Genomic DNA, 25,606 nt, shown 5'->3' with positions numbered 1-25,606 from the left:
TTAGAGACTATTTTCATTAATCTCAGCAGGAACCATTTCAAAGGAGAATCTGTGAAAATCTTTTAATGGTTCAATATAATCTAAAGGAATGTCCGACTCGTTGGCTGAATGGTCAGCGTACTGGCCTTCGGTTCAGAGGGTCCCGGGTTCGATTCCCGGCCGGGTCGGGGATTTTAACCTTAATTGGTTAATTCCATTGGCCCGGGGGCTGGGTGTTTGTGCTGTCCCCAACATCCCTGCAACTCACACACCACACATAACACTATCCTCCCCCACAATAACACGCAGTTACCTACAAATGGCAGATGCCGCCCACCCTCATCGGAGGGTCTGCCTTACAAGGGCTGCACTCGGCTAGAAATAGCCACACGAAATTATTATTATCTAAAGGAATTTACATGTGTATCTTTTTAAAAGTAGCCTGTATGTTAGACATGCCAAAACTCCTGAAGGCAACTGAATCTTCATAAAAGTACCAGCAAGGCATGAAAGTTAGTTTCATTGGAGCTGTTAAAGCTTGTTACTTGTAATTAGTTTAATTTAAATCTCTGTGTAAAGTACTGACAAGGCAGAAAAGTGTTCTATAGAGATTTGAATAGAAGTCAATACGGACCAACATGGTGAAAATAATCAATTCATTACTTTAATTGTTTAAATTTTGTAAGAATTTGCTGTATAATATGGAATTGGATACATTTTGTTTATGCATGTGAAAATTAGAATGTATAAATCTAAATTCATACTCTCAATGGAGGATTTTTGTGTCCTCTTATTTTTTGACATTGTCCTCCTTTTTAAATAGCTTTGTCGTCTTCTTTATCTATTTGCATCTGGTCACCATATTCACCTACGTAATGTGTATCATTTATTTTTATTTGTGAATACATATTTTGGGAAACAATGTATCAAATAGTAGTGTGGGTTGAGTGCTCAAGGATAATTTTTAAATGCGAGGATTTAATAAGTTGAAAACACTGTCAATTACATAATTTTGTGAATTTATATATTTACAACTTTACATATAATAAAGAAACAATAAAACTATAATGATGGAAGTACAATAATGAGCAACAGACATGCGAATCTGACATTTGTTGAATACCTGTGGACTTGGGGAATTAGGTAATTTTCACACTTCTATCAAAGCACTTCTTACATTATTTTTACCAATATATTAAATCTGTACTAAAAAGCTCCAAGTCTTTTTTAACCATACATTCATTCTTTCATACATTAAAGCTCATCATTACAACTGCCATGTTGGATTTAGGCACCTGAATACTTGACATTTGCTCAAAATAATTACAATTCATAGATCTTTCATATAGTCTTTGTAAACTTTGGCACAAATTTGAGCTATATTAATGTATCTTAATAACTTAACTTCTCTGAACGAGCCTTGTGTAGCACTTTGTACTTTGTTGATATTTTCAACAACAACAAAATGTCAATTTTATTGCACCTGAATAAAAAAATATTCATCTAGTGAGCAAATCCAACATGAAATCTGTAATGTTTCTGTTTTACCTCATACAAACATACCGGTACTACAAAAAACTGGAAACTTGAAGTAAGAATGGAAGTTTGAGATTTGCACATAGGTTTTACAATAAATTTTGGGGCACACAGAGACAAGAAATTCATTAGGTTAACCTGCAATGATTAACCAGAAAGTAAGAAGAAAAACAACCTACTTTCATTTTGCCCACTTTTACAACAAATTCAAGGACACCCACTTTTTTTTTTAAATTGTGACTCACATATTTACAAAACATTTAAATATAATTTTTTAAATCATTTGTTTGCATTCTTTCAAGTTCTTGAGACAATATTATTCTATAGTCTTCTTTTTGTACAAATCCATTGAAGGTAATTGATTTCACAGTTCTCCACGTTTTAATCGCTGACGTGGCATTTCAGACCTAGTCACAAGTTTACACTGAACGTCATCTTGTTCCTTCACACTTTCTGTACAACACTGGACACCCAACTTCATTCGTTATACTCTCACTGTTCTAGCAATTCCAATATTTACACCAGCCACTTATCTCATTAACATCAACACGTATATAAACAGACATAAAATAACGAATAACAGAAAATATAATTTATAGCTTCAAGAAGATGCAATAAGAGATCGCGCACACGATATTACAAAAAGCCTGAATTTTGTATTTCTGATTTTTCTCTTAGAATTTTGCATATATGTTTAAAAAACTGAACAAGCATATCTTTTTAATTCTCGCAATTCAATAATTTTACTTACATGAACTAATTTATTAAATACAGAAAGATCACAGAAATTTGGCACTGTCTTTCCTATAAACCATAATCTCATCATCACATTTCAACTGTGTTTCTATCACAGGACATCTTTCTCTTAGGTAACATTACTGATGGTAAAGACATGAAACACTTCTCGCTTACTTCTTCATAGTCAAGAGTGTGACTATATATTAAATCTTTTCACAGATCCAAAATCCAAGAAAAGCCTTACGAGACTTCAGTTTCGTGCACAGGTTCATTTCGAAATTGGCAACATTTTGCTACTTTGCACGGTAGGTTTCCATCCCTCACACACTTCAACAGTGAGGATAATTTAAAATTTTGCCTGAAACTAGGTTTGAGTCCAGTTATACATAATCGTTGGTTCCTGGACTTGTAAGAGGCTCGTTGGCCTGAAACAAGAAGGAGGAAAAAAATCGATTAATTCCATACCCATGATGTGTAACAGAGTGTCACAGGAGGGCCAAGCAAGAATAAATACATTTAGGCACACACTGAGGATAAATGAATTATACAGTAGTTTTACTAATTAATATTTCAGATTTATCAAATACAAAGGAAAGTTTGTATACCCTAATTACTTCCTTTTGTAAAAGAAGAAAAAATTTCGTAACTCCAGCTGAGGTGAACTCAAAACCCCAGTTGGGAACTGAGCTTATTTGAATAAAGGTAAAAGTTATAAACATATCACCAAGAGGCCTTTTCTATCTTATGCAAATGATCAGATTTTTCTAGAGCAGTAACAAGAAGTATTGCATCAACCTCCAGAGATTAAGCTTAAGTAAAAATAAGAAATTAATTTCACTAAAACTAATTTGCAAAATTACATTTTTCAAGCTAATAATTTTTATGATCTAATAAAACTCTATGAGATTGTCTATCATTGCAACATGCTGGTTCTACTGATGTGTTGTAAAAAGAGAAAAGACACATGTTCATAAAAAAGAGACTCTATTGAGATAAAGGTAGCTTAGGATCATCACCATGGAAAGACAACCATTATCAGCACCAAAAGCAAATCATTCTTATTTCCTTTTCACATCAATAATATTATAAGAAGTTCATGAAGACATTCATATCCTACCATTGAGGGTAGACTACTAACAAACAGTTCTGACAAGTCCATCCGTTCTACTGGACCGATCTACTTCAGTTTTGTTTTTTTCTCCCCGGAATTACCTGCCGGTGAATTACGAGACAATGATAGGTCTCAAGTTCCGCCAACTTTGAGTAATTATAAAATCAAATCATTAAATGATCACTTCAATAATTGCAGGTGAAGGTTTACCCTAACCGGTAATACATTCCGACAACCTGTCAAGCCGGAGAGTATACATTTCTTTTGATCACAGAAGAATACTATTCTCTGTTACATATTCTGATTCTCTTAACCTTTCCCAGTTTCCAAATATGTTGAACAGATGGCAGAGCGTTACTACTAACTCACACGCTGCTAAGAAAAAATGTCTATGTACAAACAGACCATCATGACCTACACCTTAGACATTATTGTAGACTAACCTATGAGCTCACAAGGCAACTGTTCTATTAACTTTGACTACCAGCTCCTCAGCAGGCGATTTGAACGTTCAGCCCAGCGTTTTTAAATCCACTCATCTCTATAGTGCACTATTTTACATTAAATGTTACTGTACAAAACCTGGTCACTGTGCCTTTCGAGAATTGGCCTTATTTTGTATAGCCTATCAGGATTCCCCTCATAATGATTGCTGTCATTGAAGTGTAAGAATGACAAGATGTTTTCAAACCAGTTTCGTGCCATAGTTTTCGAAAAAATCAGCGAGCCGAAAATAGTGTCCTCTGTCCAGTACATTTTCAGATCTGTTTTTTTAATTATTCCAGTTATGAACATTAGTCCTAAAAAGTTTTTCATCTCATTTACATCGACCGGTTTCTATGTCTGAAAAATAGAATAGGCATATTTAGTGAATGGACATGGTGCTGCACTAATAACTTGTTCTGCATAAAGGTTGGTTTGATGGCATGCATATTCAAGGAAATAGTCATTTACAAATAAACTGACGAATGACATAATTTTGTTTCTATTTTCGATGTCAACATTTAATCCTACCCGGCCAGTTAACTTGATTGCAAGGCAAGAAGACTGACGCGTATCAGGTATTTGAATGCACTGAATTTCACTTTGTCCGGCGTCTGGTATATGATCATCAGAATTGGTTTCGCTATCACTGAAATCAGGGATGAGTTTATCACCAGAATCATCATTCAGTAGTATGCCTTCAATTTCCTCACTTCGTATACTGTATTAGTAAGTCGTCATGTTATCGCGACACAATAACTTGCTTCACAACACACCCTCACAATAATACCACGACTGGCTTAGGTCCGTGTTTACTTAAAGAATAAAAGAACGAAAGCATTGGAATGTCCCCTCTGTTCAGGTAAGTCAGGGTGAGGGACTGTTCATTTGTATGCCATCTATGGTTTTCAACACGTACTACAACTTCGTACGAATTTAGTGCTAAACTGGAAACAACGTTTAGATCGCGCGACCTTAAACACCTTAACTCTGATATGGTCCCTCACATAGGCTGCTGTTAAATGCCTTAAGGCATCTACAGGAGTGAATGTGTTAAAAACACCATTGCCTTCTACGACACGATACCAAGAACTGCAGGATTAAAAAAAAAGTGAATTTATGGATAGAATTTTACCAAACAGACGATATGATGACTTCAGAACGGATGAATTCTGACTACGAACTGCAGCATACCATAATGTGCTTCTTATTAAATGTTTATTGAAAGGGGCAGGCAAAACAATATGATTATGATGGTCATATATGATGAGTTATCTGACCTATTTATAATGAATGCTGCGGAGGAGCATGGGTCCTCTAGTTAATCAATTAATTAATTAATTCATTCATTCATTAATTTATTTATTGCATGGCTTTCAATAATAATAATAATAATAATAATAATAATAATAATAATAATAATAATAATAATATTTGTTTTACATCCCACTAACTACTCTTTTACGGTTTTCGGAGACGCCGAGGTGCCGGAATTTAGTCCCGCAGGAGTTCTTTTACGTGACAGTAAATCTACCCACACGAGGCTGACGTATTTGAGCACCTTCAAATACCACCGGACTGAGCCAGGATCGAACCTGCCATGTTGGGGTCAGAAGGCCAGCGCCTCAACTGTCTGAGCCACTCAACCCGGCTGCATGGCTTTTAGTGGTAAGACTGTCTGAGTACATGTCTGGGTCACCTGGTGCAGGTCTTTCTATATAATGCCTATGGGCGACCTGTGCGTCTGGACGTGGGATGATTATGATAATCAAGTAGGGAGAGGGTGAAACCCAATGTTGGCACATAGCCTACCTCTGTCTAATAGTACCAAGGAGTCTGCTCGGGGCTTAGCGTTGCCATCCGTTGGACGGATCACTATCAACAGTGCCATGCAGCTTCACTACATATGAACACTGCAGGCTTTTGGCATGCAGTCTAGTGATTATAAATTTTATATCACCACATTTCCTACCCTGCCGACCAACATTCTGATGGTGAAAATTTTCCTACCAATGGGACTCGAACTAATCACAGTGTCAGATCCCACCAGGCAGGCAATGTTACTGGTTTTATGTTGAACTAACTACATGTTATGATTTTTAGAGACACTACTGCAATTTCTTTAAATTAAATCAATATGGATAAACTTATAGAAAGAATATTATAGAACAGTATAAAAGGAATGGCTCTTACATATTTCATGTTTGCCATCACACCTAGATGTCAGGACCCTTAAAACAACAACCATCATCATCATCCATCATTGTGCATACTCAGACATTTTCATGGGGAAATGTAGTTTAATTGCATGCAACAATACCTTTCAACGTCTATGATTAATTTCATATTTTTAGGAATTTCTACACATTTATTCCAAGTACTCTACATGCAGATATGATATTGCATTTCAATTCTCAGGACATTTTCTCCAGAAAATTACAAGAAAGAAATATTTTTAATACCTCCTACATTAACCTATTTTGGTCTGGGCCTTAGTATCCCTAACAAACATTCTGGACTGAACAGAAGGCCATGATGGAAACCTTCCGAATCCAAGTGGGTGGCATTAGTGGTTTAACACGCTGAATTATGTTTATTTATAGGCTGATTCATGTACTTTGTGGCGTATTGAGGTGTATAGTGCCCCAGTTGATGTTATCTGTCATACCTGTGCTCCCATTATAGAAAATTTTGACTAAATGTGTGTGCTGAATTTTTGCCAAGACGACAGCCATTTTGATTTATATTGTTCGGCGTTGATTTGTATGTCCAGTAGCTTTAAGTGTATACAGAGAAGCTAAAGATAAACCAACGACATCTAGGTGGTAATTCCAACATATTACTAAGGTAGCCGCTTGTTATCATACAACTATTCTGTGTCCATTAATCATTCAACGTCTGAATTAGGCAATGTTCTCAATATTTTTGTTTCTCTCTTCTTGCCATCTTTAACTCTCTTTAAATATCCCACTATAATACCTTCAATTCATGGTTTGCATTTACAAGACGAAATAATGTACACATCCCTACTTTCTGATATATTCCACAGTTTCATAGTAATAATGTCTATGGGCCTAATAAATTATCATCATTGACAAATATAATCTGTAACTATATTATCGAGGTTATACATCCCATACTATGGCTGCAAATGACACCAATAAGAGTACCACTGATAACAAAACACAATGTCAATTTTGCGGGCAAATGTATAAAGGCCTTAAGATACATATACGTAAATCACACCCAGAGCAATACAGAGCCTGCTTGTTGAATCCATCTATGACTACACCTAGCCAGTCTAAAATTCCACCTTCTGATCCTATTCCTATTTCTAGTAAAAATGGTCAGTCAACAAAGTTGGAAATAACCTCTGATCAAAGAGAGCAAAAAAAAATAAACCTTACCACGACGAACTGAGTAAATGGCTAGGTATTTTTCAGCATGAATTGAGTGATGCTGAATTCAATGAACAAGTCACTAATTTTGTAAACTTCCTTGCCACAGCTACAGACCTACTGCCAGGTCCAAAGAGTCCAGTTACTAGATATATTGAAGCTCGTAAACGTGGCACTTACAAAAATAACAACCGACAGTATAAAACCTCCAGTAACCCGCAGAGATCCTCTAAGAATGATCGTGAACATCGGAAGGCTAAATTCGAGTATGAACCAACTCAATATGAATATTTTTACCAAAGGAGGAAAGCAATTAGAAAAATTTTAAGTGGCAAAAGAACTAATAATTTGAAACTAGAGAAAGATGTTGTTGAAGAATATTTTGGGAACAGATTTGAAACTCCTAATGATTGCATGAGAGACTCCTATATTGATTATACGAATGAAACCTTAGATGATACAATTTCAATATCTCAAGAGTTAGTTTTCTCTATTATCAAGAGCATAGCAATTGACACTAGCCCAGGTCCGGATAAGGTTTTATTGAAATCTGTTTATGATCCACTTGCTGCTAATATTTTAGCCCATATCATCAGAAGAATATTTGAAAGTGGGTTCATTCCTGAGGTTCTTAAGGCAGCGAGGACTGTTCTTATACATAATCTGTCCAAATGGAGACCGATTAGTATTTGCTCCATTATTCGGCGCATATTAAGTAAGATCCTTGATAAAATTGTAAGGGAATACATCCCTTTGAACCAGTTCCAAAGAGGTTTCGTCATGACCCCTGGCTCTTTCATTAATGTGAATATTGTTGATGGCATTTTACGAACAGCTGTAATGAAAAAGATTTCAGGCTGCGTAGTATTCCTCGACATCAGCAAAGCGTTCGATAGTATTGGACACAATCACTTAAAGGCGACAATAGAGAACTCTATACTACCCAGATCCATTAAGAAGTTACTAGTCAACCTTCTCACAGAAAACACAACACAAGTTCAAACTGCTCGTGGTCATACAGATAAGATAAACATCAAGTGTGGAGTGATGCAAGGAGATCCCATTTCACCTTTCTTATTTAACTGGGGTATAAACCACATCCTTGATGAACTCACAGACATCAAAGTATCAGAAATTTATGATTTTCAATTGAGTCCTAACACTGTACCTTTAACATCCCTATGCTTTGCCGACGATCTGGTGATCATAGCTAAAGACCAAGCAGCAGCTTCAAACCTAGTCACTTCTGTCATAAATCTGCTTCAAGAAATAGGTTTGCATATAAATGCAGATAAATCAAATGCCATTATTATAGAAAATGGTAAACTTCATTCTGATGATATTGTGGCGGTCTCTGGAAACATTAGAAGTATAAATGATAGTGAAGAAATAAAATATTTAGGGGCAACTTTCAGGCAGACTTTAGTCTTCAATGAACATCAGGTACTTGAAAAATTGAAAGCTAACTTAGATCAGATTACCAGGACTCACTTACTCCAACCGCATCAAAAATTGATTGTAATAAATCAGTTTATTGGCCCTACACTGATATACCCCTTCCAGACTGTTTCGGTTGAGAAAATTCCCAAATCAAGTCTGTTAAAAGCCGACAACGTGATCAGAAGCGCACTTAAAGAAATTCTACAACTTCCGAGTGACACACCGACAAGTATGATCTATTCGAGCCACAAATATAAAGGGTTAGCACTAATGCGCGCTACTTGGGAAGCGTACCTTCAACAGCTGAACATCAATCTTAAGCTAGAAGCTGTGAATGATTCGCACGTAAATGCTGTTCGAAATTTCACAGCAATAAAAACTCGCTGCCTATCTGAACTTCAACTCAATGAAGAGACATCAACGAAATCTGTTAGACAACTGCGCGATATACTTAGAACACGCGAATTTGAAGCTTGGTGTGCATATCCACAAAAAGGAAGAGGTGTTGAATTATTTGCTCAAGTTCCTGCTGCTAATTCTTGGGTTACCAGAAGAGATGGTTTAACTTGTTCGGAATGGAGGGAGATGTTGAAGATGACCACGATGGTTGCACCAGTACGTACTCTGCCGGGACGTTCTACCAGCAAAGGCCTCTGCAGACACTGCAGTGAGTATGAAACCTTACCACATGTGCTGGGGAGTTGCCCTCAAGGAGAACTGCTTAGGATCAAACGCCATAACATCATCAGAAATGCGATTGCTAATGCTCTTTGTCTCAAAAATCTAGAAGTGTACGAAGAAGTCCACTGCCTCGCCGAAGGAGGCAACACTCGCAGGATTGATATTATAGCGATTGACAGACGGAGGAATGAAGCAGAAATTATTGATCCTACGGTACACTTTGAATCTTCAGCCTCTCAGCTGACTGACGTAGACAATGAGAAAAAGGATATCTATAATCCAACCATCCCTTTCTTTCTTGAGTCGTATAACCTTAAAAAAATTACGGTGACTGAACTTTTCTTTGTCGCGAGGGGAACAATTCCCAAATCTTTCGTCACATGGCGACAAAAATATAAACTAGCGAGAAGCCTACAAGATGAGATAGTCGTCTCACTGATCAAATACTCCATTTTGATTCTTCGTCACCATTTATATGGAGTTCATGCCATTTAACATGGTTAATTGTAACCTATCATTTTTTTTAACATTAATCTTTTTTATCTTCCCTCAAAATTGTTATTGTGTATTATTCTGTGTCTTATGGCAAATCAAGGTTGTCCTGGATCAGACTAAATAAATAAATAATCTGTCCATATACTAGATATTTGCACAATTCTTTTTCCTTTGCGCTTGTTTGAGCATCTCATGAGGTCGGATAGGATAGATGAAAGCGAGGAGCCTGGTACAAGTAACTGGAAGCAATGCCAGGACTCAGCTAAGGGCCCTGTGGTCGCCAACCCATGCTCCCAAGTTCAGAGCCCCTGGTTGATAAAGATATTATTGCTGTGGAAAGTGAATTTAGTCCCACTTGGATAATGTCACAGATCTAGCAAAAGGTATTTCTCAATAGGCAGGACTCCGTGAGCATGCATACACAGCCTTTCTTTCTTTCTTTCTTTTCCATTATAACTGGTGCCAGACTGCTCACTTTTATCTATCCAATCCAACCTCCTTTGGTCAACTCTTGTTCTTTTATGACCCCAATAGTATTAGGTTCTTGAGACCTAGGGAATCTTTTATTTTCATATCTTTGAATTTTCACACCCTTCGTGGCCCCTGTATTTTTTTGGCCGATACCACCTTTTTTAAGTGCCTGACCCCTTCCATGTTTTCCTTCTGATTACTGTTAATAGACGATGGTTGGGCAGATGTACTTCCTTTTAAATCAATAATCACCACCACCACTCCTCTTTCATGTCAGGCAGATTTGTAGGAAGTGGTATGGGAAGAAGATCGAGCCATCACTATCTGTGACCATTCAGATTACCAGACATTCTGCTCTAGGCAAGACAATCCCAGTTCAGTCAGTTATGCCCTGCTATCCCAAAAGAATTTATACAGAGTCATCTATTGTAAATGCCCCACTGAGGCAGATAATTCAACGTTTTTGACAGTGCACATTATGGGAGATCACTGACAAAAATGAGGATTGATGGATCTCAGAGAAACATTATCTGATCCTGCAGTGATAAGGAGGGATTTTTTTCACAGAGAGAGAGAGAGAGAGAGAGAGAGAGAGCGCGTGCGCGCGCGCGCGCTCTTTTCAGACCAAACTCCATGGAGGTGAGTTGCATGTACCATTTTAACCACATACCAGCCACCCTGTATGCTTAACCTTTAGAATGCCAAATACGATCTGATCGTATTTCAGATAAATGGCCGTGTGTGTGTGTGTGTAAAGAACTGGGATTGCAGATAAAGCTTTTTGTAGTTGATGTCATACTGTATAGAGTAATAAATAAGTTACAGGATTGTGAGCAACTATAAAAAGACCTCAGCACGAAAAGTTCTCGTTTTTTATTACAGTAACCTCAAGGTAGGAAGGTGTCTGACTAGCATATATGCAGACATACTCTATCTCCCACTACTGCACTAGATTTACTCTTGTATCCTGTAAATGTTTTCCCACAAAATTGCACCTGAAATAAGACATGTTAAAGGATAAGCAGACCTTGCCAACAGCTGGAAACTGCAGATGATGATGATGATGATGTTGTTGTTAAAAGGCATGATGTCTATGTATGATCTTTACATTCCTGAATAAGAACTTGCAATACAATTTTGCCCTTGCATTAAAAATGTCATAAGTGTTTTCTGGTATTGTAATACAAATGAGATTCAGTTATAACTTACTGTTAAATTGCAATGTCACATTAGATAAAATTAGCTTTCTGCACTGATGTTAGTCCAGTCTATCTATATAAGAGTGGTAAAGATATTAAAGCAGCCAGAAAATTACTATACTGGAAATTTCTATAGTAGGTTATACAGTTGTTGGTTAGACACTAACTTCCATCATGAGCTCAATTATCTTCAAAATATATGAAAAGATAATAGAAACAGAGGGAAGATCAATAGATGTAAACATTATTTTAATTTTTTGAAGCCAGAGAACATGTACTGACAATTTTTTTCTGTTCTCTTCTCAGTCAATCATTACTGATCTGCACTTAGGGCAGTTACCCAGGTGGCAGATTCGTACCTGTTGTTTTCCTAGCCTTTCCTTAAATGATTACGAAGAAATTTGAAATTTTGAACATCTCCCTTGGTAAGCAATTTCAATCCCTCACTCCCTCTACCTATAAACAAATATTTGCCCCAATTTGTCCTCTTCATTTCCAATTTTATCATCATATTGTGATCTTTCCTACTTATAAAGACACCATTCAAATTTATTCGTGTACTAATGTCAGTCCACTGACAGCTCAGAACATAACACTTAGTCGAGCAGCTCGTCTCCTTTTCCCCGAGTCTTCCCAGCCCTAACTTCGCAACATTTTTGTAATCCTACTCCTTTATCAGAGAACACCCAGAACAAATGTGCTGCTTTCTTCGGATTTTTTCCAGTTCTTGTATCAAGTAATCATGGTGAGGGTCCCATAACTGGAACCATACTCTATTTGGGGTCTTACCCGAGACTTATAAGCCCTGTCCTTTACATACTTACTACAACCCCTAAACACCCCCAAAACCATGTGCAGAGATCAGTACCCTTTATTTCAAATCTCATTTATGTGATTACCCCAATGAAGATCTTTACTTGTATTAACACCAAGGTACTTACACGGATCCCCATAAGGAACTTTCACTCCATCAACACAGTAATTGAAACAGAGGACTTTTCAATTTGTGAAACTCACAACCTGACTTTTAACCTCCTTTATCATCATACTATTGCCTACTGTCCATCTCACAACATTATCGAGGTCATTTTGCAGTTGCTCACAATCTTGTAGCTTATTTATTATGTTATGCAGAATAACATTTGCAAAAAGCCTTATCTCTGATTCTACGTCTTCACTCATATCATTTACATATATGAGAAAACATAAAGGTCCAATAATACTGCTTTGAGGAATTCCCTTCTTAATTATTACAGGGTCAAATAAAGCTTCGCCTACTCTAATTCTCTGAATTCTACAAGATCAAAAAGGGAAAATCAAAACATGACTATCAATATCAAAAATAAATTTCAATACTGGAGTCAAGTAGTCTCCAAAATTCTGAGAGTATTTAATTTACTTACCACAGAATCATTACTTCCCTGATGATGCAACGTATGTCAGGCATGAAACAAGCGGCAACACAGGTAAAAAGCATTTACAGTTTAACGTGAATGCTTTCAGTTCTGTGCATATCAATCAATATATTCTAAATATGATAAGGTTTTGGCACATTTCATAATGTAATAAAGTATCAGTCTTTGTAAAGAATGGCAAAAGGGAGAAATTTGTTTCATCTCTCTTGTGTAAGTTATTTTAAAATTTACCCTCTGCAATTGTATATGTTTCTGTCTATGGAAAGTTCATTATTTGAGTAAAATATATTAATTATATTTAAGCATTTAACTTTGGCACAATGCATGAAACCTAATTCACATGTTTTATAAACATTAACTAGCCAGTACGAGAGAATTAAAGTGAGTGCAGTCAAGATATCAAACGAAAGGAGAAGGTTATAAAAAAATTAAAATGATCTACAGTTGTGTTTTATTAGGCAATTGGATGGCATGTAAGTGCAAGTCTTTTCATGGGGTTGGGCGGAATTTGTAAATATAAAGTGCATAGCTGTAGCACTGACACTAGAGAAGATCTTATGGTTTAGGAAGTTAGAGTTTTTTGAATATTATGTTCCCCAATACTACATTAAAGAGTAGCATTTCTTTTCAATTTTTTTTTCTACAGAATCTCTTACTTTAAATTTCTCAATTATAACTATGTCACACTTGTGCAAAATTGTTCTTTGGAACCGTTTTCCAGTTCACCTCTTTTAACTTGATCCACTGCCTTTCCTAATTACATGATTCAGAAATTATTTTTAACAGTATTTTGGTATTTTCCCTGATGGCAGAACTGAAAATCTTATTACATGCATTCAGATGAAAATGAATGTTGAAGAGCCCAATTATGTTTATTCCATTCCCATATTAATAATATTCAGGCTTTCCCTACCAAAATGGGATTTTGTAGAACACAACCAATATTAAGCATTAACTAACTGCTAAATAAGAAATAAATGTGAAGTCGCCTAACGCATCATTGTACAAGTGGATGACCAGAAACTCATTTGCAGTGCAATTATCTCAATATACAACTGTCCATGGCAAGCGCCCTTACCTCCTCGCCAACTGTGGCTGGGTAGATCCGCTGAGGTTGATACTGATTCTTTTCAAGTGAGAACTGATCTTCTGTAGTCTTCCTGTACACAGGATTATCGAAGTTCATACTCGTTACATTCCTATGAAGATAATGGCGGTAGACAATGAATGCAACCTGAAAGAGAGAAAAAAGGATTAGTAAATCATAAGAAATAAATATTCCCAACTTTTTAAAGTGTTTCAGTTAGGAACCTGAGAAACCACGTTCTACAGTTCTTCATATTACCACAACTCTTAATTTTGATCTGAGATAAAATTACCATAATTGTGTGTTTTTTTTGATTAGGTATTGAAAACAGAATCTGGGATTGAACAGAAAGTGGCATTTTTTTTTTTTTAGGAATGCTATTGTATCATTTGCATCATCATCATTTCCCAACTCCAGTTTCCCGGGTGTGGTGTACAAGTGCTCCCCATCTCCTTCTGTCTTCATACATCTTCTGTTTCATGTGTGTCCTTTCTCCTCCACATCTGATCTTGCAGTCTTACTGTACCTGTGGTCGTCTTCCTACGAGATTAAGGTCAAAATATTTTCTGACAGGTCTTTACCTGTTCATTCTCCTTAAGTGCTCATACCACGGAAGTCTGCATTTCTTTATGACACTCGTAATAGGAACCTTCGATACCAGCTACTTTCCTATTCACTTCATTTCTGATCTTGTCCTTTCTGGTAGTTTGGTTCATGGTTCTAATGAATCATTTCACTTGCTTGGATTCTACTGAAGTCTTTGTTTGGTAGAGTACATGACTCCAAACTGTACCTGAGGATTGATATGAAGTAAGTGTGGTACACGATTGTTTTTTGCTTTTTGTGGTATTTTGCAGTCCCAGAGAAGATTTCTGACTTGACTGTAGAAGTTTGATGCTTTCTGTGTCCTGAGTATTTCCTGCCTAACAGTGTTGTCTTTCAAGATTGTGCTTCTGAGGTACTTGAAGTGGGAAGCTGATTCGATTTTTACTCCTTCGAGAAATATATCTCAGCTTGTTCCATCCCTGTTGGTGGTCATTTCCACTGTCTTTGTTTTGCTCATCTTCAGTCCAAAATATTTTGAATGTATTGTTCCATTCGTTACATTTCTTCTGAACTTCAGCTTCTGTCTCTCCCCACAAAAGCACATCATCAGCAAATACCAGGGTGTTTGGTTGACTGTCCATTTGCTTGATAAATTTTATGACCTTGTCCATTACTATTACAAACATTTGCCTGGAGGTGAAATAAAAAGCCATAGACTATTTAAAGGATGGGATTTCAATTTACCTGACTTCTGAGTCTCTCAATACATTTTACAGATGTGCCAACTCCCCTGATTTAAACAGGAGACTCCCTATTTTTGGTCCTCCTTCCCTCTCTCATGATCGCAGACACATTAAGTATTCCTGTATTTTTTGAAAACCCCAGGTTTTCCCTTGTTCTTCAAGTAGCTGGAGAGAATTGATGTTCAGTAGGCTCTGGCAAGACAGTTGGAGTTCTTAAATATGACAGATTCTCTAACGTAATGCTTTTCAATGTTGAAACTATTTCTTAGCAGACAAAGTAGGAGGTCCCCATACTACAAAAAACGTAAAATTAAGCATTTTCCTCGATTGTGCCAAAAGTTGAAGGGCTAAAGGGCCCAAGAAGTTTTCAAATTATGAATCTTGGATGGCTCTAACAAACTTAAATATTTGAAAATCACTTCCGGCCTAAATCCACTTCCAGAAAAACAAGCCTAAAATCGCTTGTTCCTTTACTAGTTTTCTTTTTTATTCAAATCCTAGCCAAATTAACTTATTAACATAATTCTTTCTGTAACGTGTTTCTTGGTTCAATACCCTCAAGCGTTTTTTGAAAAATGTCTGCACCGAATGTAGTTATAAGGGCTTAAGTGAAACTCTGCAAAGACTCATTTGCGCTCGTAGCAGTGCTTAAGCAAAACAGTGCATTGACTCACATTAGCACTCGTAGTGGTGGAAAAAGGCAAACTGCTAATCTAATCAACCAGATAACAATGATTATGAAAAGGATTGTCATTTTTAGGAATAAATAAAGAACATATTCTCATACTTATTTTCTTTATCTAAAAATTCGTAGCTCATATCCCTAGGATGTTTTCAACATCGAGTTACTTGCTTGGCTTTTATTTTGTCATTTCCACATAGCGGTGTTGACTGTGCGACTATATTTTAGCATATTTACAAGGAGTAAAAATCAATTCAGATCAAAACTTTCCGAAAAAGAATTCTGGAAAAAAATTAAACCTTAAAACCCGTTCAAGAAGGCTAGTGTTTTGAGCATAAATCTAAGTTCAGAAATTTATGAAGAAACCTAAGCCAGTTACAATGAAGAGCCATGTGTTCTAAAAGCTCGGATACATGCAGTATTTCAGTATAAACAAACAAACAAACAAACAAATAAATAAACAAACAAGTACGTAAGTAAGTAAACACTTAAGTTAATTAATTAATAAGAGCATTTACTTAAATGAGTAGTATAATGTGTTATATATTCTTCAATGTTACATCAATGATGTGTCATAACACGTCTGGATATGCCCAAAAAAAAAACTGATTTTTTACTTTTGAAATTTGGCACATCTGATTTTAGAGTCTGGCAACCTACCCTTATAAGTTTAAAATGTCTATTTGTTGATCAAAATATCTAAATAAATTGTTTCACTTTCTTCAAATCACCTTTCTGCATGCTTCACAACACAATATTCCAGAAGACATTTAAATAGATGAAACTTTCACTGTTACTTGTATTACGGTACTTGTCTAATCAGTCATTACTGTTAGTTAATGAGCGTGCTGACATTTGTTTACATGTGTAGTGCACGCAGAAGAGCAGCTAACGAAGTAAGGTAGCCAGCATGGACACTCGCTTCAAAATACTATTAGCAATGAATTGTTAACAGGCTGCGAGAGCACAGAGTACTGCTGCCGATAATGATATTTACTTCATACAGATGCACGCTGAAGTACTCCATTAATGTGCAGCATCTGAAGTAGAACATCCACCATCAAAACATCCATCCACCATATTGGCAAACTCGCCAATGAATATAGGTGGTATTATAAATTTACTCATTCAGAACAAATATTTCAAGTTCCCTATGGGAATCAAATCGGATAATGAGACAGAGCCTCTAATAGTACAGTGGCACTGCCGGTGGCTCCAAGTAGCCTACACAATGGCCTCCATGGGGACAGTGGATGCAGAGTGGGTCTTGGCCCATAAGGTGGTCACGGCTGGTTCGGGGTCCAACAGCTCTGCACTCTGACCGGCCAACCGAGCAGAGGAGGGGGTGGCCATGGCTCTACCGTGGCTCTGCGCCTCTGCATTCGGGAGACGGGACAGGGCTGGACCTCACGACTGGCCCCAATCGTCGGCTATCCTGAGAATGGTTTTCCATTCTCCTGCACTAAGGCGAATGCCAGGACAGTTCCTAGTATAGGCCACGGCCGCCAACCCCTTTATCCGTGCACCTCCTTCACCGTAACAAATCTCCCAGCCTGAGAGACGGCGTTACCATCTAAGAGGCCCATCTCCCCGTTTCAGGGGAAGAATGAAAACATTTTAGTAGTAGCAGCAGCAGCAGCAGCAGCAGCAGCAGCAGCAGCAGCAGCAGCCTTCACGGTACGCACTAGCCACGAGTCTTGGTAGGTGTGCTATTTACCAATTGATGAACCCGAATTAGCACACTGGGGCAAAACGCTGGCAACCAGGAATGAGTTTAACTGGAATATTTATGTTGTCCAATAATAGACAAACTATATAGGTATCCTATTTTACTCCTCAGGAACTTCATTTCGCTCACTTGAACTCTAGCCTACTAATAGCTCTTCCTTTCATTACAGTATCCAAGACTCTGATGCATAAGTTAGTATTAGAACTTAACAGGTATGATATATAATACATTTACCTTCTTACTTCAACTGTCACATAAGGACAGCATGAAGGAGCTATACCAAACAAATGGAGAGTTGCTATAGTAGCCCCTGTATTTAAAGGAAAGCATGATAGACAAAAAGCTGAAAATTACAGGCCAGTCAGTTTGACATGCATTGCATGTAAGCTTTGGAAAAGCATTCTTTCTGATATATAATAGACATGTTTGCAAAATGAATAACTGGTTCCATAGAATGGAGTTTGGGTTTAGGAAAGGTTATTCCACTGAAGCTCAACTTGTAGGATTCCAGCAAAATATAGCAGATATCTTGGACTCAGGAGGTCAAATGGATTGTATCGCGATTGACCCTTACCAAAATTACTTGATTCAAGAATTGGAAAATATACAAAGAAAAGCAGCTCTATTTGTTCTGGGAGATTTCAGATAAAACAGTAGCGTTACAAAAATGTTCCAAATTTGGGCTGGGAAGACTTTGGGAGAAAGGATACGAGCTGCTTGACCAAGTGGTATGTAATACCAATATAAATTTTCCAACTAACTCATTCCTGGTTGCCAGCGTTTCACCCCAGTATGCTAAGTTGGACTCACCAGTTGGTAAATAGCACACCCACCAAGACACATGGCTAGCGCATACCGTGGAGGCCACTGTGTGGGCTACTTGGAGTCACCGACAGTGCCAATGCACTATGAGAGACTTTGTCTCATTATCGTACCAAAAACTGATGCCTGCGTGACCATCAGACCCTATGGAAACAACATCTATATCACAAGTGGTATGTTCCAAGCTGTCGGTGGACAGATGGCGTGGAATGACATTAGTAGACAAACAAGTTAGCGTGGTGTCTTTAAAAGTAGGAAAGATCACAATATGAAGATAAAGTTGGAATTCAAGAGAACAAATTGGAGCAAATATTAATTTATAGGAAGGGGAGTTTGGGATTGGAATAACTTACCAAGGAAGATGTTCAATAAATTTCCAATTTCTTTGCAATCATTTAAGAAAAGGCTAGGGAAACAACAGATAGGGAATCTGCCACCAGGGTGACTGCCCTTAATGCAGATCAGTAGTGATTGATTGAATTTACTAATGCTTACCAGTGCTGCTAAGATGAGGATGAGGGTGACAACTGCTATCACAATACCCGCAACCATTCCACTGTCTGAATCTTCACTGATGGCAGGAGTGACACTAATAGACTTGTTAGTGTTTGAAATAACCGTTTCTGTAAAAATATATATAAGAAAATAAATACATTTATAAAATGCTTAATTCACTGTGAAATTACTTTTGTTTTCTTTCTAAATGACACTGTTTACCTGCCAGTGAGTCATTCACTAACAAAGCATGTTTTAAATATTTGTCTTCCATGGCTATACTTTTTTTCACACAAGCTGTAAAGCTAACTTAGAGTTGTATAGATAACTAGGCAGCTTTAATCATTTAAAAGGACACTGAGTCATTGAGCTGGCAGATAATATTCAATATCTGGTTCAGAGTTCCTGTACAAGGTATACTGCTGATAAGTAGTGTACATACTATTATCTTTTCCTTGTATGGACTTTGTACCTTTACTAACAGCATTTTTACATTTTTCATATAATTTAAAAGAAAGTAAGTTACTTTTCCTGAATTTTGAATTACTGACATGTAAGGTTTCAAGAAACAGTGTAAAGAGGTTGAAACATTCAGTACCTTTCTTTAAACAAAAGATTGTTACTGGTATCACTCCAGTAAACTGCAACTACCTACTGTAAAGAAAATTCAACAACTGAATTCTTTTCTAGGAGCCAAGCACCTTATGAGGAATGCTGGCTATCAGCTGAATAGTTATGAATCAGCTTTCTGGTGAAAGGTGAGAATCCCATGTTCCAAGCTCAGCTGCTAGTATTGCTGACCTTCAGAGTCATATGCTTGGTTGAGGCTCCAGTTGGGGGCTCAGTGCCTTTGTAGGCCAGCTCTGGAGAGTTTTTGCTACCTCATTTCGCTTGCAGTGCAACTCAAAACTCAGTGTCAAGGAAATACAATATACAAAAAATATTGCAGAAGATAAATAATATCTCAATGTGAAAGGTAATTGCAAGTTTTACTTGGAAATATAATATCTACTACTGACTAATCTATGAAGGGAGGTTACTAACTGCATGGTATAATAATTACTAATGAAATCTGCACAGAACTAAAGGGTTGTATATCATACGCATTTTAATTTCAGAACAGTTCTTAGTATTGAGAGTTAGATTTCACATCACACCTGCAAAGCTTTTTAATAAAAACAACATTAGATACAAACACTTTCACCTGGAACAACAAACATATTCACTGTCTTTCTAAGTGACTTCTGTTGAAAAAGAGGGAAAGAACTACTGGAGAATCTAAAAGAGAAAAGCTTGGTAAAACAGCACACAAGAAACCAAGACCAGGAAGAGAGAAGGTAGAAAGAAAAGGAGAAAAAATAAAGCACAAAATATGTTACAATTATTACTTCAGTACCGTATAGGCATGTGACAAACACGTAAACAAAACATAGTGGTAATGTAATGGTATTATGAGTTCTGCTAAACCTGAACTCATAACATTTAGTACAATTAACAAGGTTTAGAAATTCCTTGATTGAAAGGAATATTTTCAGAGAGATTCAAGTTTTTCCACATGCCTATCAAGTATCCTCTACCAAACTATCTCCCATGAATGGTCACAGTCTGGAACAACTGATACTACAGCTAGAGATTTGTACAGAAAAGGAAGTGAAAAGAACTGCCTAGAGACTCTATAGCATAGCACCAGCACCTGCAACCTGTTCAGAGTGGAAGAGGGGAGGATGTTGGAAGAAAGTGAGGTTTTAAAATGCTGCATAAGATTCCCCTTGCTGTTATTAGACCTCGCTAATGAATTTAATCCTTCATGCTATTTTGACAATCTTATAACTTCCAATAGCAAACACCCAATCTGAGTAAAAATACATGCACATGTGCAGTTAGCAAAAAAATGTTCAAATTATTTTCTGATGAAAAAGTATTGTGTGTTATAACCATATGAATGTAGGTAGGAGCCTGATTCACAAATGATTGAAGATAACATAACTGATGTTCAGAATGTGTTTCGAGGTAGAACTTCTTGTATTAAATGTCATTGTGTAAGAAAGAGCGTATGAAATTATAGCCTACACGAATCTCTTGATACTGACCTGCATAATTCCTAATCATTAGATCAAGTTTTTTTTCTACTCATGCAGTTGCAAATATTCAGTATGCTTTAAATAGTACTCTGATTGCACAAACTACTTGCTCATTTTTCAAAATCAAAAATAAAAGAGTAGCCTGTAAAAAGTTAATGATAAATTTTCAAATTCTTAGTTTGTAAGGTCAATTAACAACTTTTAACATGCATGCACCACAACAAATCTTTGACTATACAATTTATTTCACAAGATTTTAATACGTTGCACCAACGATGATGATGGGATAGGAAAGAAATAGGAGTGAAAAGAAAGAGACTGTGGTCTTAATTAAGGTAGAGTCCCAGCATTTGCCTCATGTGAAAATGGGAAAGCATGGAAAACCATCTCCAGGGCTACCGACAGCAAGGTTCAAACCCACTATCTCCCGAATGCAAGCTCACAGCTGTGCGACCCTAATCGCACAGTCAACCTGCTCGGTCATGAGATGTTTACACGAGTCCTTGGAATATAAACTAAGTTCTATACCACTTGACCGAAAGTCAAATTTAGCTTGAAGAATACTTTATAAATGAATTGTTTTGCATTAAAGAAAGAAAAAAAATTTGAAGAAAATTGATAAAATTGCGTCAGTGTATATATATACACACACGCGCATGAAGGGTCTCTGTTATAAATCCAGACCATCCAGCAGCAGTACGGGACGCACTCGCATAGTTCTTGACCTTGCAAGGAGCATGTACGTGTTCAACCTAGCATCAAGAGCCAGTCTGAATCTCGGCTCCTAATACTGTTGGACAACACCGTATTTTTGTATGTAAAAGTTATTTTAAACACGAATTGGCTCAACGGGTACGCGATGCATTTGTTCAGCAATTTCCTGGTGAAGTGCCACCTTCACGAGCACAGATTCACGTAATTGTAAACAAATTTGAAACTACTGGCTCAGTTTTAACAGAGTAAAAGCTAGATGACATTGGTTCGAATCTTGAACGGTCACCGAATAAATCACTCACAAATTTAGCACAACAAGTAGAGGTTTCTGTTTGTTCTGCACACAGAGCTACAAAGCTGTCACATATCAAACCGTACAGGTTTACACGAGCCCATTGTTTAAAACCAGCTGATCTAGCCACTAGAGTAAGATATTGTGAGTGGTATCTTGCATCATTGAATGGTTTTTTATTCGACCCACAGCTTGTGTTCTTTCGGATAAGGTCTGGTTTCATCTTAATGGTCGTCCGGCTCCATGCCTAAATGGTTAGCATGCTGGCCTTTGGTCCAGAGGGTCCCGGATTCGATTCCTGGCCAGGCCAGGGATTTTAACCTTCATTGGTTAATTCCAATGGCTCGGGGACTGCGTGTGTGTGCCGTCTTCATCGTTAGAATTCGTCGTAGGTAGCGTCCCATCCTCATAGATGTGCAGGTTGCCTCTTCAGTGGCCTCACACCATTATTATTATTATTATTATTATTATTATTATTATTATTATTATTATTATTATTATTATTATTATTATTTTATCTTAATGCTCCTGTGAACAGTCATAACTCTCTTGCTAATGGTGTGCAGAAAATCCTAATGGTGTTTATGAGGCACCTCATTTTGAAGGGTGACACTTCTACCATCTTTTATGAGGCAAGATTTCATATAAGATTGTATACACGCCTAAAGCAGGGTGGTTGCGCACGATGTACGTTGGGCTGAGGTAGCTGTTGTAGCACAGACTACAAACACCATGTGCTTGGTCTGGGTTTATAAGAGAGACCTTGTATATACGAGTTTCTTTTTTCTCTAGGGGTTTAACATCGCACTAACACAGCAAAGGTTTTCGGTGATTCACAGATGGGAAAGAGAAGGAAGAGGCCATGGCCTTAATTACGGCACAGCCGCAGCATTTGGTGTTAGAATGGGAAACCACGGAAAATCATCTTCAGAACTGCCGACTGTGGTAGTCGAACCCTCCATCTCCCAAATCCAGAAGCTCACAGCTACGCTCGATCAATATATTTGAAACGTACAGGCTCAAGGCAGTACCTTCAAATACTGTCAGGCTGAGCCAGTATCGAACCTGCCAAGCTGGGGACAAAAGGCCAGCGCCTTAACAGTCTGAGCCACTCAGCCTGTTTTTTTCTAGTAATTTTCAACCAGATGAATATAATTAAATCCAACTGATGAGCCCACTACTACACTGGGGTGAAACACTTAATTTCACAAGTGAAAAGGCCTAATGAGTATTACATAAATACTAGTACATACTTCAATCGTTCTGCAAGTTCACAACAGCTTTGGTCATATTCTGAACTATTCTTTGTCTTTTCCCATGAAGATTCTGAATCAACTAGTGCCTCTGGAATAAATCATAGGCAAGCTACTAATTTTCTCCTTTAAACTCCTGCTCTACCTCCAAAAATAGTTATAAACTGCACCACCTTTTTTTCTTTTACTCCCCCCCCCTCTACCTTTTCCTTCAACATTACTAATACACGTTTCCCTATAAAAATCCCAATACACACTCCTCCCCTCCAGCCCAACATGCAACTGGCATAATCATCATGTGTCCCGCCCACGCCTAACCTTACAACAACACTCTATCTTCCACGGTCTCCCAATTCTCGGTAACTCACTGCTCGATATAGACATGTTTACACCTTGTGCATCCTTCAAACACAAATTAAAAGATTCCTTTGAAGTCCTCTCCAGGTTTCCATTTCCTTCTGCCCATCCAACACACAACCTTTCTTCTTCCTAACTCTGTAACCGACCCTTGCCAGTTGTTGTTGTTGCCATTGCTGTTACATTGTTAATGTTCTTAATGTACTGTTGATACTTAATATTGTTGTTCATACCAATTGTTATATTTTATTATTTTAAGTTATAAATAGTTAATAATAATAATAATAATAATAATAATAATAATAATAATAATAATAATAATAATAATAATAATAATAATAATAATAATAATAATAATAATATTATTATTATTATTATTATTATTATTATTAAATGGCCCTCAATAGGCTGTATCTAATAAATAAATAAATAAATAAAAAAGATTTGATTAGTTTACTTGAGCCAGCCCCGTTGTAGCGTGCCTGCCTCTTACATGGAGGCCCCAGGTTCGATTCCCGGCCAGGTCAGGGATTTTTACCTGGACCTGAGGGCTGGTTCGAGGTCCACTCAGCCTACGTGATTAGAATTGAGGAGCGATCTGACTGTGAGATAGCGGCCCCGGTCTAGAGAGCCAAGAATAACGGCCGAGAGGATTCGTCGTGCTGACCACACGACACCTCACTATCTGCAGGCCTTCAGGGTGATCTCCCCTCCTGATTCTAAGTCAGACTACACAATATGTGAGGTGACTACCTTTCTCTTTAGTTTATTATTTGCCATAGGTATATCTTGAGAGGGGCATGGAGTTTTCTCTACCCATAGAGTTAGTCTTAATGACCATGAGAAAAGCTTCTCACATCAAGGCAATGTAGAGCTTTTCATGCGGGACATCAGGTATGACCTACAAACACCATGTAATAGATCATGCAAAAACTTTTATAGCGATTTCAGGACCTGCAACACATACATACACTGGTTTACCAGCTCCAAGTAAAGGCAAACCATTTGGACAGAGACATGCTGCATGCTTAGGGTCACATTTTTAATGCCCTTCCCTGCACAGGTAGCAAAAATGAGAAATGAAAAAGAAGTCTTTCAACAGATTTGACAAATTAAATTAATTTACTATTAGAAAGATTACGGTACTCATTCCAAAATAGTATACAGGTGGAAGAACAACTTCATGCTAAAATAGTGATACTGCCACTGCAATAACTTAGTACCTAAGCCATAAAAAAAGGAATCCCTACTTTGCATACTATCTAATGTTCATGTATAAATGTGAAATATAATTATATTAAATTGTTTAGTTATGTACCAGTTTTCACATAAAGTTGTCATATCCCCACATATACAATTTACTCAATTTCACACATAGGCACTCCCTCGCTGGCAAGTATAATGACTTCTTCCATGAATCATCAACTATGGGTTATTAGATAGCAGGAAAAATTAATTCTAGAATCATAAAGTCGGCCATAATGCTGGCGCATAAAATCTGCTAAGTCTTGTTGTCTTAGAACCTGGTGATCATTTAGTCTCTGATTTTCTTATCTCTGCAATCTCTTGTAATGGACTTTTGTTTTTTGCAAGTTGCTTTACATCGCACCGACACAGATAGGTCTTACGGCGACGATGGACAGGAAAGGGCTAGGAGTGGGAAGGAAGCGGCCGTGGCCTTAATTAAGGTACAGCCCCAGCATTTGCTTGGTGTGAAAATTGGGAAACCACGGAAAACCATCTTCAGGGCTGCCGACAGTGGGATTCGAACCCACTATCTCCCGAATACTGGATACTGTGATATACTAACAATTTGTTGGTTGTTTTGATCCACCTTTTCAATACATGTAATATAATAC

General features: G+C 37.3%; 1 protein-coding gene and 1 long non-coding RNA gene across 4 annotated transcripts in view; one reads left to right on the top strand and one right to left on the bottom strand.

The window, feature by feature from the left end:
- Nucleotides 1-981: 981 nt before the first annotated feature.
- The window catches only part of LpR1 (Lipophorin receptor 1), a 138,629-nt gene continuing 114,004 nt past the window's right edge, over nt 982-25,606 (bottom strand). For all 3 annotated transcript variants that reach the window (XM_067145022.2, XM_067145021.2, XM_067145023.2), the window contains 3 exons: nt 19,051-19,178; nt 14,025-14,180; nt 982-2,678 (listed from right to left, as the gene is read on the bottom strand). In XM_067145022.2, the coding sequence (XP_067001123.2) occupies nt 2,634-2,678; nt 14,025-14,180; nt 19,051-19,178 (329 nt within the window). In that variant the 3' untranslated portion in view covers nt 982-2,633. The remainder of the gene's footprint in view (nt 2,679-14,024; nt 14,181-19,050; nt 19,179-25,606) is intronic.
- The window catches only part of LOC137500401 (uncharacterized), a 35,443-nt gene continuing 29,490 nt past the window's right edge, over nt 19,654-25,606 (top strand). Inside the window, exon 1 of the long non-coding RNA XR_011018022.1 lies at nt 19,654-20,026. This is a non-coding gene — a long non-coding RNA (uncharacterized lncRNA). The remainder of the gene's footprint in view (nt 20,027-25,606) is intronic.

Source organism: Anabrus simplex, chromosome 4, assembly GCF_040414725.1.
Source record: "Anabrus simplex isolate iqAnaSimp1 chromosome 4, ASM4041472v1, whole genome shotgun sequence".
Lineage (NCBI taxonomy): Eukaryota > Metazoa > Arthropoda > Insecta > Orthoptera > Tettigoniidae > Anabrus > Anabrus simplex.
Note: the sequence above shows the minus strand (reverse complement) of the source record. Positions and strands in the feature narration are given on the sequence as shown.